This window comes from Geotrypetes seraphini, chromosome 8 (genome assembly GCF_902459505.1).
Source record: "Geotrypetes seraphini chromosome 8, aGeoSer1.1, whole genome shotgun sequence".
In the NCBI taxonomy this organism is placed as follows: domain Eukaryota; kingdom Metazoa; phylum Chordata; class Amphibia; order Gymnophiona; family Dermophiidae; genus Geotrypetes; species Geotrypetes seraphini.
The window spans coordinates 85,791,804-85,810,279 of record NC_047091.1 but is presented as its reverse complement, the minus strand read 5'-3'; the positions used below and the strand labels follow the sequence as shown (position 1 = coordinate 85,810,279).

The 18,476-nt window shown below is 42.8% G+C and overlaps 1 protein-coding gene across 2 annotated transcripts in view; it reads right to left on the bottom strand.

Annotated features, from left to right (window-relative positions):
* The window catches only part of LONP1 (lon peptidase 1, mitochondrial), a 177,881-nt gene that overhangs the window by 34,612 nt on the left and 124,793 nt on the right, over nt 1-18,476 (bottom strand). For both annotated transcript variants that reach the window (XM_033954649.1, XM_033954650.1), the window contains exons 11-14: nt 18,102-18,189; nt 17,236-17,358; nt 11,378-11,494; nt 32-172 (exon numbers count right to left, since the gene is read on the bottom strand). In XM_033954649.1, the coding sequence (XP_033810540.1) occupies nt 32-172; nt 11,378-11,494; nt 17,236-17,358; nt 18,102-18,189 (469 nt within the window). The remainder of the gene's footprint in view (nt 1-31; nt 173-11,377; nt 11,495-17,235; nt 17,359-18,101; nt 18,190-18,476) is intronic.

The window sequence follows — 18,476 nt, the reverse complement described above, 5'->3', positions numbered from 1 at the left end:
GTAGAAATTATGTGGAATAGGATTCTTTCACCTTTTCCACTTGTTTTTGCAAGTTCCTAACACCACTCTCCCGACAATACTGCTTGATAAGCACCGTGAGTGCCTCAGAGGTTATCTTCGCCTTTTCTTCACTCAAACCACAGATAGCACGTGCTTGTGGCACTAGGTATCTCTGTAAAGAAAGAAACAGGAAGTTTACCACACATTTGTTTAGTCATATTTTAGTATGCACTTTAAAGTAGTTTACGAAGCGAGTTATATGAATACTACACAGTCATACATAATGCTTCTTTTAAATTTTAATTGATAGATATCCTAATGCAAAAATATTAGAATAGGTGTTTGATAAATTTTGTAAAATCTTAACGTCACCTAGGATTCTCACACCTTGTTTTGCAGCCCTCTGTTTTTTTGTTCTTTCTGTACTCAAGATTACATATGTGATACAAATGTACATATTTAATTTCTCCAGAAATACTACCCAACAGTAGCCCTTGAGGTACAAAAACACCAATACCACCACTTTTTTCCATCATTAAATACCCCCTAATTAGCTCCAAAGATGGCAAAACAAGATCCTTTGTTTGATGGAGAAAGGTTTTTGGTTATTATCTATCAGAGCTCCTATAAATTTCAATTGAGGCGATGGGGTGAAATGCGACTCTGAACCGTTTTACAAATCCTAATGACTCCAATACCCAGATGTGCAAGGGTCTTTGGTAGAGTGTGACATGGTAATCATTACAGCGGTAATTTCAAGGTTACCATAGTAATTCTCATGGTAAAAGGAAAGCATTGCCATTCTCGCCTGGTATTCCCACAGTAGCAGTTGGCTGTTCCCTGGAAGTGCCGTGGGAACAGAAACCGCTGCCAAAGTAATACCGCAGTAATAGGGACCCAGGACACACTTCCCAAGCCTACATTTTTATGCCCCTAGTGGTCTAATGGCTTCTTTAGGTGTAGGAAAGAGCCCGACTCCTTTCTTGTCCCTTCTCAAGCCGCAATCTGTCCCTTTCTTTCCCCTCCCATCTGTAGCTCCTACCACCCACTCACCTACCTCCCCATGGTGCAATCCAGACACTGATCCTGCCATTCACCCCTCCCTCCTGCCTATCCCCCCACCCCTCCCGTGGTGAAACCCTGATGCCAACCCAACCCCCGCCCTACCTTATTATCCCTGGTAGTCTAGTGGCTTCTTCGAAGACAGGAAAAAGCTGACTCTTTCCTATTCCTGTTGCAGAGAGCTGTGCTGGTCCGAAGATATTAAAATGGCTGTCGAGACTTGAGACTTGAAGGTAAGGCCGAGGGGGGTGTGCGTGGGTGTCGGTGACAGGGTTGTACTATGGGTGATGGGTGGGTGTAGGTGGGAAAATGAGTTCCTGCGGGGATGTGGAAAAATTTGCCCCATGTCATTCTCTAATATGGGGTATAGGGAAGGGAGATAGACTGCAAGGAGGCAGCAAGAGAGGAAGAAATGTTGGGGAATAACGGTGCATAGGGAGAGAAAAAGAGAATGCTGCATGGGGAAGGAAGGAGATGTTTGACCAAGGGTGCAAGAGAGGGAGAGAGATTGAACATGGGGGTGCATGAGATGAATGGAGAGATATACATGTGTTAACTTTTAATGTAGTGATTGTAATAAGTCAGTTTTTGAAATTTACAACTACAGTCGACTCTGCTTAAGTGCAAGCCCTTCGGACTGGATCGCCAAGTGTGCTTAAACGGAGTGTGTGCTTAATCGGAGTACCGCATTTTAGTCATGTAAAATCACAGTATGCTGTAGTCAAATGTAATAAAACTTTTATTCAACAAAAAACACTCCAAATACAATGTAATACGGTTCAGTTATAGAAACAGCACTGTTCTGTCTAATGCAATACCATTGTAAACCTTTTTTCAAACCAACATTCTACTGAAATAATCAGTCATCATTTTCTGCATCCAGATTGCATGATCCAGGCTGTGTATCCGACTACTGATGCTGTAAAACTGTCCATATGCATGACATCCATTTATCTCTAAATACCGCAGTGTGTGTAGGGACTTCAGCGCGTTTGAGAAGGAAACAATCTCTGCAGGTAGTTTATTAGTCGTGATGACAGCAGCAGTATCTCCATTCTCAGACTCTTGATTGTCTGCAGTGTCCTTTTTGACTGTACAGATATTGGAAATAGTGCTGTCATATGATGTGGGCACATTGTTGTCAACGGCGACATACAGATCAAACTCTTGTGACAAGAGTCCAACTGGAACTTCAATGGACGAAGTGTCAGCTTCAGGTGTCTCATCAGATGCGTGAATGAAGCTCGCCCGTCGAAAACAATTTGAAATAATTAATAATGAGACTCGACTCCATGCCTCTTGTGCTATATGAAAAGAGTCGAGCACCGTCATTTTTCTAGTGAGCTCAGCAGCTTGGGGGATGGATTCCGTGCTTGCAATCACTGCCATCACATATCTTAGGACAAGTGACCTGTAATGACGTTTGAAGTTTGCGATTATCCCTTGGTCCATCGGCTGGATGGATTATCCCTTGGTCCATTGGCTGGATCAAAGAGGTCATGTTTGGTGGCAGAAACATGAGTTTGATATTGGTTAGTCTTACGTCATTGCTGTGTGCTGCGTAGTATCACACAGCATTACAATGTGCCTCCTACGCCTTCTCATCAGATTGTTAAGCTTCTGCAACCATTCAATCCACAATGTCGCCGTCATCCTTGCATTTTTATTGCTTTCATATTCAACAGGCAGGCGTTTAATTTCGATTCTTTCCAATCGCTAGCGGCTCAAGCTTTTCACTACCGACTGCAACTGAGCAGCAATATCGTTCCTTTGGCACCTTGAAGCCAACAGCTTTGCTGTGTTTGAAAGCCAATGTTCCATCAGAGTTGACAAGCCAGTACAGGTCCAACTCATCAGCGTTGAAAACGTTGCATGATTCATAACTACCAATGACTGATGGCAACACTTCTATTACCCATCTTTCTGCACCAAACTCATCCACATCTTGTTTATTGCGATGCTGCTTCTAAAATTTTATGCTGTTACAAACTTTCCACCTCTCTAACCATCCGTTTGTTGCTTTGAAGTCTTCTAAGCCCAGTTCTTCAGATAACTGTGCTGCTTTCTCCATCAGCAGAGGTCCACTGATTGGCAGTTGTCGACTTCTAGCTTCAGTAAAACATCGCAGCAACGCCTGTTCAATGTCTCCAGCCTTCCCAATTTTTTTCTGTTTTCTGGTAGGATTGTTGTTTTGCCAGTCTTTCAATATGGCTTGCTTTTTTTGTAAATCTGAGACAGCTAGGATGAACACTGTAATGTTTTGCAATAGAGATCTGACTCTCCCTTTGGTCAATGTCTCTTTAAGACATTGACATGTTCAGTCAAAGACAATGATTTTTTGTCCAGCATGGTGGACACGTTTAGCCAAAGACAATGACTTTGTCCACGCGATGCTATGGTGTAGTTCTGAAAATTCAAACACCTGGTCAGGCCTAGATTGCTGTTCCGAAACACATGGCTCATCCACGTCAGAACGTGATTGTTTTTAACCGGAGTGAACATAACGTGAAAGAATAGAGGTGGGAGTTATGACATCAGTGTGTATAAGTGGATTGTGTGCTTATTAAAATTGCAAATATCTGGAGTTTACGTCCATTGACTTTAATGCAAAAAAAAAAAAAAAAGGGACTGTAGTAGTCGGGTGCAGATAACTGAAGTGTGCGCTTAACCGACGTGCACTTAGGTGGAATCATCTGTACTGTCTTTATATTTTGCACAGTACAGTGGGATATCACTTTTTCTCTTTCTCTTGTGTTGCATGGCTTCTTGGGGATTCAATTTATTTTCATAAGTGTTTCTATTTTTAATTTGTGGTTATTCTATACTGTGTGAGGGTCTGTGTGTTCTGCACATATGAAACAGACATAGCTTTTTGTTAGCATTAATTGTGCAGGATTGCACATAGTAATCTAGCTTCTTTAGTTTTTCAATAGGTTTATTGATGTTCTAGTAAACATTGTAGTGTTTTACTAAGTAGGTCCTTGTTACATGACTCGTGGATGTTAATGCTATTATGGTATGGTAGAATTGCTCTGGGTGATATTTGTATTGGTCTGTAGTACTTCACATTATGCCTGTTACTGGATTTTGGATTTAGATCACATCTTTCTCAGTACTGTAATAGCTTAAGACAAGTTTAATTCAGATACAGTATGTAGTTTCATCATCCTGGAGGGTTTACAATTTAAGTTTTGTACCTGATTCAATTTATGGTTGAGTGACTTGTCCAAGATTTAAAGGAACAGCTAGCAGAGCTGAACCCTGGTGGCCATTTGGCAACCTACCAAAAACACTAAAGTTTATAGTTGCTAGTAACCTCAGAATTTTTGGTTAGTGCTGATGAACTATCACTATTTACATGGCTAACAGGAAGATACTGGACTGGCAAGCTAATTATTAAAATATTCCCATATGTGGCTTCTGGTGACATCACCAGACAAAATGGATAGATGAAGCATTGGCTCCAACCCCCGAGATTAATTAGACTCTGTTTTATCTGAATGGTTTCCCTTTAATTTTGAATTATTCTGTGGACAGAGTATCAGAACTTCGTTATGTGTGAGATTATGCTGGCTAAAAAGAGATTTGATGACGGCAGGCAGCCGGAGAAGTGACTGGAGAAAAGTGGCCTTTGATATGTGCGTGGAGCCTCCAGTATGGCCGCGCAAGAGTGAGATGAGAGTGCATCGGAGGACAAGTCCAAATGGGGAGCCTCACCTATATTTCAGCGTACCTCAGCCTCAGTTACTAATGCTGGCCTTCAACAGTGGGCTTTAGATATTAAAAGCAAAGTTGTGGCTGTCAAGGGAAAGATTAAAGACAGTAAAATAAATTAGGCAAGGTTTTGCTGACCTCCTGAGCTGTGTGGAGGAGACAGAGAAGCTGATTGGGGACCAGGAGGAAGCAATGCAGGATTTACATTCTGTGGTCAGTGACACTCAATGAGATCTGCAGGATTGCTTATCTCGAGGTGAAGATCTGGAAAATAGATCACAGATATAATGTCCACAAACAATGAGCCCCTGACATGGAGGAATACAGGGATGCCACTACTGTAGTACAAGATATTTGTATCTATGTTTTTGCCCCAGAGGGTGAAGAGTCAATTTTTTCTGATTATACCCTGAAAGTGGATAGGGCACATCGGACTTTGGAGAAGAGACTATCCCAGAGATATAATTGACTGTTTGCTTAATTTCATTGATAAAGAGAAACTGTTGAGAAATGCCAGGGAATTGGGTGCTATCAGTTGAAAAACCAACAAAGTGGAAATATTTAAGGACCTATCATCTATTACTCTGCAGAGGTGGCAGGAATTTTGATCCAGTTTTAACATCTCTGAAACAGAAGAATATCAGACATCGTTGGTGGTTTCTGTTTGGACTCTTGATTACAATCAATGGGGCCCATAAGAGAGTGACCACATTGCCAGAGGCATGGAATCTGCTGTGTAAGGAGGTACTACTGGCTAAAAAAGATATGACTGACCCCTGGAAAGTTCGCAGCCCAGCAACTGGAGAAATATAGGTGGCAAGGAGCACTGGAAGATTTCCAGAAAAAGAGATGTGATGATCAAGGGGCTGAAGGCAGCCAGACTGTTGGATTGGTTATACCTGATGATGAGTTTCAAGAGTGGATTTGTTCTTGATTGTTATTTGAACTGTTCATTAAGAGTGTGAGAATGAGTGAGTATGCTTGTATATATTGTATAAGCTGGATGATTGTGAGAGAGCAGTATTATGTGTATTTTGAGGTCTGGGGATGTCACCCAAACTCATGGAGGAGGGAGAAGATTAGTGGACAAAAAAAATGTTTTTTTTTATAGTTTGCGCATGTTGAGGAAGGTCAGATCACTATTTCATCAAGAACATTTCGCAGTATTGGTACAATCCACTGTGCTTTCTCAGCTAGATTATTGTAACTCAATTTATCTGAGCATTAAGCAGAGCAGTCTAAAACAACTTCAGTTAAAACAGAATACTGCAGCTAAGCTCATTTTTGGGAAACAAAAGTATGATCATGTTTCCCCTTTGTTGATAAAGCTTCACTGGCTCCCAGTTCGCTTTAGGATCTAGTTTAAATGCACATGCATAATCTTCAAGCTTCTCTGTGGAATATTTGATCCTTTTGTCCCCTTATGTTGGAATACCCTTAGACTTTGCCATTTGAGAAAAACACAAAGATATAAGTCTGTCCCATGCACCTTATGATGAAGACCATGTACCATTTTAGTAGCCTTCCTATAGACCAGGGATCTCAAAGTCCCTCCTTGAGGGCTGCAATCCAATTGGGTTTTCAGGATTTCCCCAATGAACATACATTGAAAGCAGTACATGCACATAGATCTCAAGTATATTCATTGGGGAAACCCTGAAAACCCGACTGGATTGCAGCCCTCAAGGAGGGACTTTGAGACCCCTGCTATAGACCAACTCCATCCTTTTTATATCTTTTTGAAGATGCGGCCTTCCCTTCCTTTAAGGAAATTAAATCTGCTGGGAAGCTCAGTCGATCTTTTGTTTTCAAGTTTGTAGAGATCTGGAATGAACAACCTGATTCTTTTAGGTCAGCTGCAATTATTTTGTAAATTCCTGAAAATTTTGTTGTTCTCACAATTTTTTAATGATTTAACTACAGCCTCAACAAAATGATAATATTATAGTTATTTTTCTTATGCACTTTAGTTTTTAATTAGTTCTTCCTTCTCCTATGTTTTCTGCTATGTACTCTAATCTTAATTATATGTGAACTGAGTCGAGCTCCACTGGGAGATGTCCCGGTATAGAAACCGAAGATTAGATTAGATTAGAAGGTTTGGGGTGGGGAGCTGGGGATTTTGGGGTAATAGTCTATGTGTATTCATTTGTGTGAGAAGAGGGGGCTCGATGAGTGTGTTGCAGTTGGAATAATGGGGAAGGAGGTTGTCAATAAATTAAGATATTGTAGTTTCAATGTGAAAGGTCTGAATATGATATGAAACGTTTACAGGTAGATATTTATTTCGTGCAGGAGGCTCATTTTCTGAAAGTGGGGGAGAAACTTGTGAATTACAGGGAGTACTCAGTGAGGGTTTGGGCTTCAAATAAAAAGGGGAAAAAAAAGAAAGCATGGATGGGGATATTATTTGCAAAACACCTGATGGTGACACCTGAAAAAGAGTGGAGAGATTGGGGGGGGGGTGTCGCTGCATAATTTGGACAGGAAGGCTGAATAGTATATTAGTGACTTTAGTAAATCTGAATGCACCCAATTCTAAGCAGGGGCAATTCTTTGATGAAGTACTTGACCAAAATACTTTTGGTTAAAGTGGGGTCCTTGGTAGTGGGTGGGGATTTTAATTTAGTTGTTGATTCTAGATGGGATTCTACAGGGGAGAGTGGAGAGCGCTTTAAATATGATAGGAGAAGGTTACAAAATTTTGGGGAAGTTTTTAATATAGTAGATGGGTGGAGATCGCAACACTGGCAAGGTAGAGATTACACCTATTATTCTCCGGTGCACAATATCTATACCCGGATTGATATGTTATGTTTAGGTATGGAAGGGAGGGGGAGATTAATACAGCCAAAACTGTATGATCAGATCATGCCCCTATTTGGGTAGATATGCTCTAGGGGGCTCTGCAGCCTCCTAGACGATTCAGAAGATTAAAATGTCTATTTTGGATTTTATTTTTACCACAATAGTGTAGATCAATTTTCTCCTACTACCCTCTAGGAAGTCTCAAGGTTGTTCTTCAGGGAAAGTTCATTTCTATAGCTTCTTATAAGAAAAAAATCTAGAACAGCTGAGGAGAAGATGTTGCGGAAAGCATTAGCTCACCTGGTTGAACAGCATAAGAGGGGACAGAGTGGGGAACATGTCAGGCTTCGTATTCAAGAAATCTGGTCCAATTTGGGGAAGCTGGAGGACGAGGACATTAAATTTAAGTTAGAGCATTTTCGGCTTACATTTTTTTGAATCTGGCAATAAAGCCAGTAATTTATTAACTCATCGATTAAAAATTCAGCAGACCCAATCAAACATTATGGGGCTCATAATGAAAACAAAAAAACATCTAAAAAGTGGCCTAAATGGGTACTTGGACAATCAAAAAGCCTGATCATCCAAGTACCTATAATCAAAGTTGGTTTTAGACATATCTAAAACCAGCTTAGACCTTTCCCCTGCCTCTAAACGCATAGAGCAAAAAGAGGCATTTTTAGAGGAGGGGAAAGGGCGGGAGATGGGCCGCAGGTATAACCAAAGATTTAGGCAGGTTGCCTAGTCGGCACTTACACGTTTTGACTTAGACCAAGTCAAAACAGGTATAAGTGCTGAAAAAGGGGCCGCTGAGCTGATTGTGCTGCTGCAATGAGCTCAGCGGCCCCAGCAACCTGCCTACCACCACCACCAATGAGCACGGCAGGAGGGAGCCCAAGCCCTCCTGCCCCGGCGACAACCCAAACCCCCACCCCGACAACGATCGGGGCAGGAGAGAACCCAAGTCCTCCTGTCCCGGCGACTACCTAAATCCCCACACCGACAACGATCAGGGCAGGAGGGAGCCCAAGCCCTCCTGCTCCAGCGAAACCCCCTACCCCCCACCCCCACTAAGATATGGGTAGGAGGGATCCAAGACCCTCCTGCCCTCAGCACACCCCCATGATTGTCCCCCAAACCACCTGCCGACCCCCATCGACCCCACCCCCGTACCTTCGGAAAGTTGGCCATCGAATGGCGGGCCTTAGGGCCTGATTGGCCCAGGCGCCTCAAACCTCGCCCATAGGTGGGGCCTGAGGCGCCTGGGCCAACAGGAATTGTCCCAGTAGCCTTAAGCCCCTCCTGTGGGTTCTAGGAATAGAGTATGAATTTACAAGAAAGAAGATTAGCAAAGGTAAAACCCTAATCTTTTGTTCTTGTACACTCCCACTCTATTCCTTGACAAGTGGGACATAACAGAGCAGTCCCGGAGAGACAGAGTGGGACTGATGAGCCTGCTGCCAAACCGAAGGCCCCAAAAGCAGCATCCTGCTTGGTCGCCACAGGGATCCTGTAAAACTTAGAGAAAATATGCAAAGAAGACCTGCTAATCTACTTCAAAGAGATCATTAACCACTCTGCCCAAGAGGAAGAAATGCCTCTGGAAGAATGAGCCCCCAGTGAAATAGGGAGCTTCCTACCGGCTGCTATATAAGCAGAAGAAATAGCTACACGGATCCATCTGGAAATGGTGGCTTTTGAAGCTAGACTGCCCTGATGGGCAGGACCTACCAGTACAAGCAAATGGTTGGTGACACAAAACTCTTTTGTGACTTCCAGGTACCACAACAGGATCCTGCCCATATCCAGAGATCGTAACATCTGGTCCTGCTCCCTCAAACCTGAGGAAGTAAAGATAGGAAACTGGACCTCCTAGTTAAAGTGGAAGGCAGAGACTGCTTTCTGAAGAAAGGAGGGAACAGAGAGCAGAAATACTCTAGAATCTGTGATCCTAAGCTCAGAAACCCTGCGGGCAGAGGGAATGGTCACCAAAAGACAGGCCAGATCATGAAATCCAGCAAGGATGCTTGATCCAGAGATCCATAAGGCGGGTAAGCCAAAGTTCAGAGACCAGGTTGAGATTCCAAGATGGACAGGGCAGTAGCATGGGGGCCGAAGACTCAGTGTGTCCCTCAGAAAATGGACGACATCCGGATGAGAAGCCAAGGAGCCCCTCAGAGGTGTAGGGCCTAGAAAAGAGAGACTGGCAATCTGGTCCCTGAGAGAAGCCACAGCCAGGCCCCACATCAGTCTGGCCTGAAGAACTTCAGTATCTGAGGTTCCGATGGAATAGACGGACCTTCGTGGTTCTAGACACACAATGCCTGATAACATTTCCAAGCTATTGCGTAGGCTGCCATTGTGGACTTCTTCTCACTCTGGAGAAGAGTAGCAATTATGGCCGAGGAAAAGACCCTGCAAACTAAGGCTGAGCGCTCAATAGCAGTCCAGATCCAGAAGTGTAATCAAGCCTTGCATGAGAAGACTAGGATGATAGGGAGCCCGAGTCCCTGATCCAGCTGCAGCTGAACTAGGTCGGCATACCACCGGCGCCTCATAGGTTGACCTTCTCCTCAACAAATGGCCTATCATATGCCACATAGGGAAGATGTACAAAAGACCCTCCAATGGCCAGAACTGAACTAGGCTAGATGTGGTGTATTTAGATTTTAGGAAAGACTTTGACAGTGTTCCACACATGCATCTAATAAATAAACTGAGTGCTGTTGGTATGGGCCCCAAAGTGACAGACTGGGCCAGGAACTGGTTGAGTGAAAGGTGATAAAGGGTAGTGGTTAATGGTGATCACTCTGAGCAAGGGATGTTATCAGTGGTGTGCCTCAAGGTTCTGTTCTTGGGCCTGCTCATTTTAACATTTTTATAAGCGATATTGCAGAAGGGCTGTCAGGTAAGATTTGCCTCTTTGCGGATGATAATAAAATCTGCAACAGATTAGACACCCCGGATGATGTGAATAACATGAAGAAAGACCTAGTGAAGCTTGAAGAATGGTCTGAAATTTGGCAGCTAAAATTTAATGCTAAGAACAGAGTTTGGTCTGAAGACTCTCCACTCGCACCCTGCTACTTTTATCAGGCTCCTGGTTCATCCTCTCCTAACCATGCCCCAGAAGAAAAAGACAAGAAAAGCAGAAAATGGTGTCCTGAGACAGAAAGAACTGCAGTTCCACTCATGCTGAAATAAATAAATACATTAAAAAAACAGAAATGCAAGGTCATGCATTTGGGATGCAAAAAAATGAGGAATTGTACAGTTTAGGGGGGTGAATAACTTATGTATATGACAGAAGAGTGGACTTGGGTATGATTGTATGTGATGATCTTAAGGTGGCCAAATAGGTTGAAAAGTTGATTGAAAAAGCTAGAAGGATGCTAGGGTACATAGGGAGAGGTATAGCCAGTAGGAAAAAGGAGGTATTGATGCCCCTGTATAAGACTCTGGTGAGACCTCATTTAGAATATTGTGTACAATTTTGGAGGCTGCACCTTCAAAAAGATATAAAAAGGATGGAGTTGGTCCATAGGAAGGCTACTAAAATGGTACATGGTTTTCATCATAAGGCATTTGGGGACAGACTTAAGATCACAATATGTATAAGTTGGAGGAAAGGCGGGAGAGGGGAGATATGATAGAGATGTTTAAATACCTTCATGGTGTACATCCTGAAAACCTGACTGGCAAGGGATACTCCAGGATCGAGCTGAGAAGCTGCCTTAGACTACAAAGCTTTCCGTTGTTTTGTATCTCAAGAATTCCAGGAGATTAGTCTTACCTCTGCAATTGCAAGCTTCTCTTGTGCTACATATCCCGAGATATTGATCATTTCCATTCTATCACGGAGAGGCTCTGGAATAGTTTCTATCACATTAGCAGTACAAATAAAGAGAACCTGAAAAACAGAAGAAAATCAGAGTCTCTCTCTATTAAATGTATTCCTATCTAAAAATGGGCAAAAATGAAGAAAACATCACTTGAACCGGAATCAGTTACCAGGTGGAGTAATATATGTGCATTCCTGAGAACTCGGGGACCTGCACAAAGGCAATTCATATTAGCTATTCTTCCTCTGACACTATCACAGACTCTCCGATTTTCTCACTGCATAAACCTGCTCCTAGTCTGGATTCTGAATAAGGTTTTCTAACTCTCCAATTTAGCACAAATGATCCCCGAGTGGAGAGAGCTGGGCTACAGAGGACCTCCTACTGTATGGTTCAGCTTTCATGGTGAGTACTATTGTGCATCAACATCGTCCCAATTTATGATTCAATTCCTTACTTTCAATTTTAAGACCGAGGCATTCTGCACCTTTTTCCAGTGTCTTACCTTTTCCATTATCATGCCCCAAAAATGGAACCAGCAAACGAATCCCACATAAAACAGGAAGAAAAAAAGTAGGAAACAACCACAGTATCTGGATGAACTAAGAAATTTATTGGTTGCAGTCTCAAATGTGAATAGTAATGTTGAAAGGCAAAGTTATACTTAAAAGATGGATTCTCAAAGGAGGGAGGGTTCTTGAGTGGGCAGACTTGTTGGGCCGCCAGCCCTTTTCTGTCGTCATACTCTATGTTATACTTAAACTCAATACAGTCCGTGTTTCAGCTATCTACGCCTTCCTCAGGAATCTAATTTTGTAATGACCAGAACATACACATTTGAGATAAAGCAACTTAACGCAGCAATTGCTGGTACCGTAGCCTCACAATGTAACCAATAAATTATTTGATTCATCCAAATACTGCGGTTGCTTCCCACTTTTGTTGCTCTTCATGTGGTGATGTCCTCGTAGAAGGTATACAATAGCTAGTACAGAACAGAAATCTTTTTTTTTTTTTTTTAATCTTTATTCATTTTAAAGCCAAAAATAAATGCAACTGATTATACAGACAGAACAGAAATCTTGGAACTGCCGTTGCCTGAGAAATCCTATGCACATTTTACTCCATGCTGCCGACTGTACTGGGAAAAACAGTTTGCCTGCCCTGAAAGAGCAGCTCTTGTCCCTGAGAGGAAAAGGCTGCTATAAGAACTCAAGAGGAAAGGACCAAAATGCAGTCCAAATTAATCAGTACATATTAACCTCTAATGCAGTAAGTAACTTAATACCGCGTTTCCCCGAAAATAAGACAGTGTCTTATATTAATTTTAGGCCCAAAAAACACACTAGGTCTTATTTTTGGGGTATGTACATGATCATCTCTCCCTTCCTCTCCTTCACCCCAATTCAATAACGCAGCTGAGTGAATTCACGGGTGGAAGGCCGAAGCAGCCTGTTTAGAGTGCTGGCAGCCCAAAGCTGCTTAGTGAGGTATGTAGGGCTTATGAGTTCCGATGGGAGGGAGGGAGGGAAGGAAGGATGGAGATTTGGCTGTGCGGCGGGTGCTCGGGGTGTGTGTGTGTGTGCTCGCTCAAGGGTTCTGCTGCACAAGGGATGGGAGGGAGGGAAGGGAAATTGCCGGTGAATCCCGGTATTAGGGCTTATTTTGGGAGTAGGGCTTATATTACGACCTACTCCAAAAATCTTGCTAGGAATTATTTTTGTGGATACACAGTAGCAACTAAAGGGGAAACCACTGTTTCATAGGAGTAAAAAGCTTCAGAACTTATTATCAGCAATTTAATTTGTGCTTTTACATTCAATCATAGGCTTAAAAATCCTCAATGGGAAACAGTCAAATTTCTCTTACTGAAACTTTATCAAAAACATTTTTACTATATGACTATTTTAAAATGGAACTTTGCTGCTAGTGAGTTAATTAGGTCCATTCAATGATGACTAGTGTTTTGTAGTTTCACTACTACTGCCTCAGAGATATAACATTGGACCATCCAGAAACAAAATACAGGTCTCCCCCCATACTGCGGGTTTGGGATTTACAAACTGAGTTATTCGTGAGTCTCTAAACCACTCACCTGGTGATCTAGTGATGAAGTGGAGCAGGAGCAGAGTGAAGAGCAGTGAATAAAAATGGCTGCCATGAGTTCCTGCGGGAACTCATGGCAGCCAATTTTGATTGCGGCTCTGCATGGAGCAGGAGCGTAAGAAGATCACTCCTGCCTGACTTCATCGCAAGACCACCAAGACTTTAAAGATAAGGCGTGGAGGAGTTTGGAAAGTGGGAGGGAGGCGGGGGTGATTCAGAGGATCCATCCATCCCAACTGGACAACAACAAGTGTCCATAAAAAAAAAGGGCTATTTAGTCACAAGAGATTTGATCAAAAAAGAAAGTGAAAAATAGAACTATTTTGCAATTTTTTTCTTCAAAAATAGCTATGAATTGACAACATTTAAGAAAAAATAGAATCGAGCAATACCAAAATTTAAACTTGTTGGTTGGACAGTGTTATGGGTATAAATCCAATATTCTCTTTGCTGCAACTGCTTGCAACAAGCTCCTTTCTATGATCAAACACAAAACATTTAAGATCTGTAAAAACATGATCTAATTTTGTGCAATATTTACACTTACCATGTGGATTCACAAATGAAGAAATGGAGTAAGGTAATATCACATACTGAGCATTCAGGGCCATATTCTATAAACAGCGCCATAAGTTAGGCAGCAGTAGGTGCCCTACCGCTGCCTAACTTGTTTTAATTTGGCTTTAATCAGCCTGGTAATTGACCACGTTGTTTAAAACTAATTAAAAACCTCATTAAAAAAATAAAGTAGGCACCGAGAGGCATCTATAATGTAGGCCCAGCAGGACGCCTATTGGCGCCTTATGTCTAAGTGGGAGTGGAGAGGGGCAAAGTGGGATTTAGGGGCTGTGAGGCATGATTCACTAAAGAATTGGCACCTGCAATGTAGGCCAGTAAAACGCTGGCATCTAAGTTTTTTCTTAGGCGTCGTTAGTCGTGATTCTGTTAACACTTAAGCATGACTGACATGTAGCTGGCATCCATTTTTGTAGATGCTGACAATTTAGGTGCCATTTACAGAATCTGTCCCTTAGTGCGCAGAAAATGTCCCCTCAATGCTCCCGACTCTTCTATAATTGGGTGTATGCATAGCCGAGGGATGGGTTGTTCTTTTAGATTTTGACCTCAGTGATAAGCCACTCAAAGATGCCTGTCAGCAAGCACATAATTATGGATACCAATCACCAGTGTTTTCTCTATATCCTTGCTAGATTTGCTCTTCTTCCAATGTAACACATGGTTACTGAATAGTCTTGGCTAGATCTAGATCTTGTTCCTTGACACAATAAATCTCTATTGTTGTACAGTGCACATTTGCATGCTTGCTTGATGAATGTTTGTGGATACCTCTTCTTGTCTCTCTCTACACCTCTTCCCTTGGTGCCTGATCTCCTCCCATGGCTTCCAGTATCACCTATATGCCGATGACTCCCAGATCTACCTCTCTACTCCTGAAATGTCACCTAAAGTCCAAGAAAAAGTCTCTGCCTGTTTGGCTGACATTGCTGCCTGAATATCCTGCCTTCCTCTGAAACTAAACGTATCTAAACCCTCTGCTCCTCTCCCACCATTCTCCGTCTCTGTAAATAATACTGTCATCGTTCCAGTCTCCTCTGTTCGCAACCTCGGAGTCATAAGAACATAAGAACATAAGCGTTGCCTCTGCCGGGTCAGACCAGGGGTCCATCGTGCCCGGCAGTCCGCTCCCGCGGCGGCCCCCCAGGTCCATGACCTGAAAGTGTTCCCTACCTAATCTGAAATATCCATACCCTATTCGCTCAATGTCCTGTACGGTAAACCTCTATCTGTACCCTGTTATCCCCTTCGCTTCCAGGAAGTCATCCAGTCCCTTTTTGAACCCCAGAATTGTACTCTGTCTTATTACCTCTCCGGGAAGCGCGTTCCAGGTGTCCACCACCCTCTGAGTGAAGAAGAACCTCCTTGCATTCGTTATGAATCTGTCTCCTCTCAGTTTTTCTGAATGACCTCTTGTTTTAGTTGTCCCTGCTAGTCTAAAGAATCTGTCCCTCTCCACCTTCTCTATGCCTTTCATGATTTTATAAGTTTCTATCATGTCCCCTCTCAGTCTCCGCTTCTCCAGGGTAAAGAGCCCCAGCCTGTCTAACCGTTCGGCATATGAAAGGTTCTCCATACCCTTTATCATCCTCGTTGCCCTCCTCTGGACCCTTTCGAGTATTGCCATGTCCTTCTTGAGGTATGGCGACCAGTATTGGACGCAGTATTCCAGATGTGGGCGCACCATTGCTCGATACAGTGGCAGGATAACTTCTTTTGTTCTGGTAGTGATACCTTTTTTGATAATGCCCAACATTCTGTTCGCTTTTTTTGAGGCCGCTGCACATTGTGCCGCCGGCTTCATTGTGTTATCTACCAATACCCCCAGATCTTTTTCCTGGCTGCCTTTCCCGAGTACCCTCCCTCCCATCGTATAGCTGTACATGGAGTTCCCCTTCCCTATGTGCAAGACCTTACATTTCTCCACATTGAAGCTCATCTTTGATTCCGACCTCTCATTTTCTACTCACATCCAACAAACTGCTAAGGCCTGTCGTTTCTATCTCTACATCTCCAAACTTTGCTCTTTCCTCTCTGAGCACACTACCCGGACTCTTGTCCACATTCTTATAGCGTCACGCTTAGATTACTGAAATCTACTTCTAACTGGTCTCCTGAAGTGCTGCCTCTTCCCCTGCAGTTTGCCTGCCCTGAACGAGCAGCTCTTGTCCATGAGAGGAAAAGGCTACTATTAGAACTCAATCACAAAAATCAAGAGGAAAGGACCAAAATGCAGTCCAAATTAAACAGTACATATTAACCTCTAATGCAGTAAGTAACCTAATACCTGAAAATAAGACAGTCTTATATTAATATTAGTCCCCCAAAAAACACACTAGGTCTTATTTTTGGGGTATGTACATGATCATCTCTCCCTTACTCTCCTTCACCCCAATTCAGTAACATGGCAGAGTGAATTCATGGGCAGAAGGCCAAAGCAGCCTGTTTAGAGTTCTGCCGGTCCGAAGCTACTTAGGGAGGTATGTAGGGCTTATGGGTTCCAATGGGAGGGAGAGAAGGATGGGGATTCAGCTGCACGGCGGGTACTCGGTGTGTGTGTGTGTGTGTGTGCGTGTGTGTGCTCGCTCAAGGTTTCTGTACATATCTGTGTAAAACTCCGCTGCACGGCTTATCTTCTATCAACCTCGCTACACTCATGTCGCCCCTCTCCTTGAATCACTTCACTGACTCCCTATCCACCTTCATATGTAGTTCAAGCTCCTATTGCTGACCTACAAGTGTGTTCATTCTGCTGCCCCTCAATATCTTTTCTCATAAGAACATAAGAATAGACTGCTTTCAATGCCCAATTTCCACTCACAATAAAATTACTTAAGTCCATCCTATCATTCTCTCTGAAAAACTCAGCCCTTACTGTATATATCATGTCTGTGTCCATCTATAACATGCCAAATGTACAGCACTGTATAAGCCTTTCAGCACTATAGAAAGGATAAATAGTAGTAGGAGTAGTAGAACAGAGATTTCAGGCCTGGAACAAAGTAGTTTTTAAGCCATGAATTTGTTGGGGGTACTCACCCTACTTAAGATGGGGGCAAGTGCTACAGTCCTGGATCAAAGAACTCTAGTAACAAAGATAATTTATGTACAAAGAGGTGAAAAATACCTTAGACAAATCAACAGGAACATCAAGATAATGGTCTAAGAAATTTGAGTTCTGTTCTGGGTCTAGCAGCTCCAATAGGGCAGAGGATGGGTCGCCCTGAAATCCCCGACCAATTTTATCCACCTGTGATGCAACAAGACATAAAATAAGTCTGAGATTAACAGTCCAGTTACTTTTAAAGATTGGAGGCGTAGCTTAATGGTTAGTGCAGTGGGTTAATGGGTTCGATTCCCATTATGGCTCTTTGTGATCCTGGGCAAGTCACTTAACCCTCTATTGCTCCTGGTATAAACTTAAGATTCTGAGCCCACTAGGGACAAAATACCTGCACATAATAAATATAAACTGTCTTGGTTTTACCGCAGAAAGGTGGTATTTCAAATCTATGACCTTTACAACCTTTTTCTTAAGAAGTCCCAGGGAATGGGGGAGGTAGATTTAGTGGGAGGGGGCTGGTTTTTTTTATATACCAACAAGAAGAGCAACAACCCAGGAACAGACAGTGTTTGAGGGTGAGGGAGGCTCTCTCTTCATATAATTGAAGGCAAAGGGAGAAGCCCAAAAGATGGATACAATGTTGAGGATAAGGGCTACCTCTCTTCATGGACAAACACAATGAGTCTGCCACGCAACAATGACCTCATCTGATGGAGCAAAGAATAGATAAGCTTGCTGACTTTGTCAGATGATGTCACCAGTGTGGCTGACATTCTGCTGTCCACAGAGAACTTCCATTGCAGGCAATTAACTATGCATGCTTCCTCCTTTCTCTACCCCTTTAATGGAAACCAAACAAACAGTCCAGTACCACAGCATAGAGTATAATATGCTCCCGTACACCAGAGAAAGGGAAGAAGAGATATTACCTCATCAATCAGGATGAGTGGGTTTTCTGTCTTTGTCTTTTTTAAGCACTGGATTATTTTTCCTGGCATTGCTCCCACATAGGTTCTCCTGTATTAAGAAACACAGGATCAGCATGCTGAGTTACACAGAGAGAAAGTCAGCCCTGAGCTTGCTGCATACAACAGTATTTCTCAAGCTGTTTGTGGAGTACTCTCTTCGTCAGAATGGTTTTTGGGATACCCACGAGAACTGGAATGCAAATCTATCATGCACGTCTCTTTGATGCATACATACTGACTTACAGCTTAGCATGTTCCACGCAGTACCAGATTTTATCCTGACAAGAAGTGATCAAGTAGCAGCTCCAGAGAAGATAATTTTGGAAACCAGCTCCA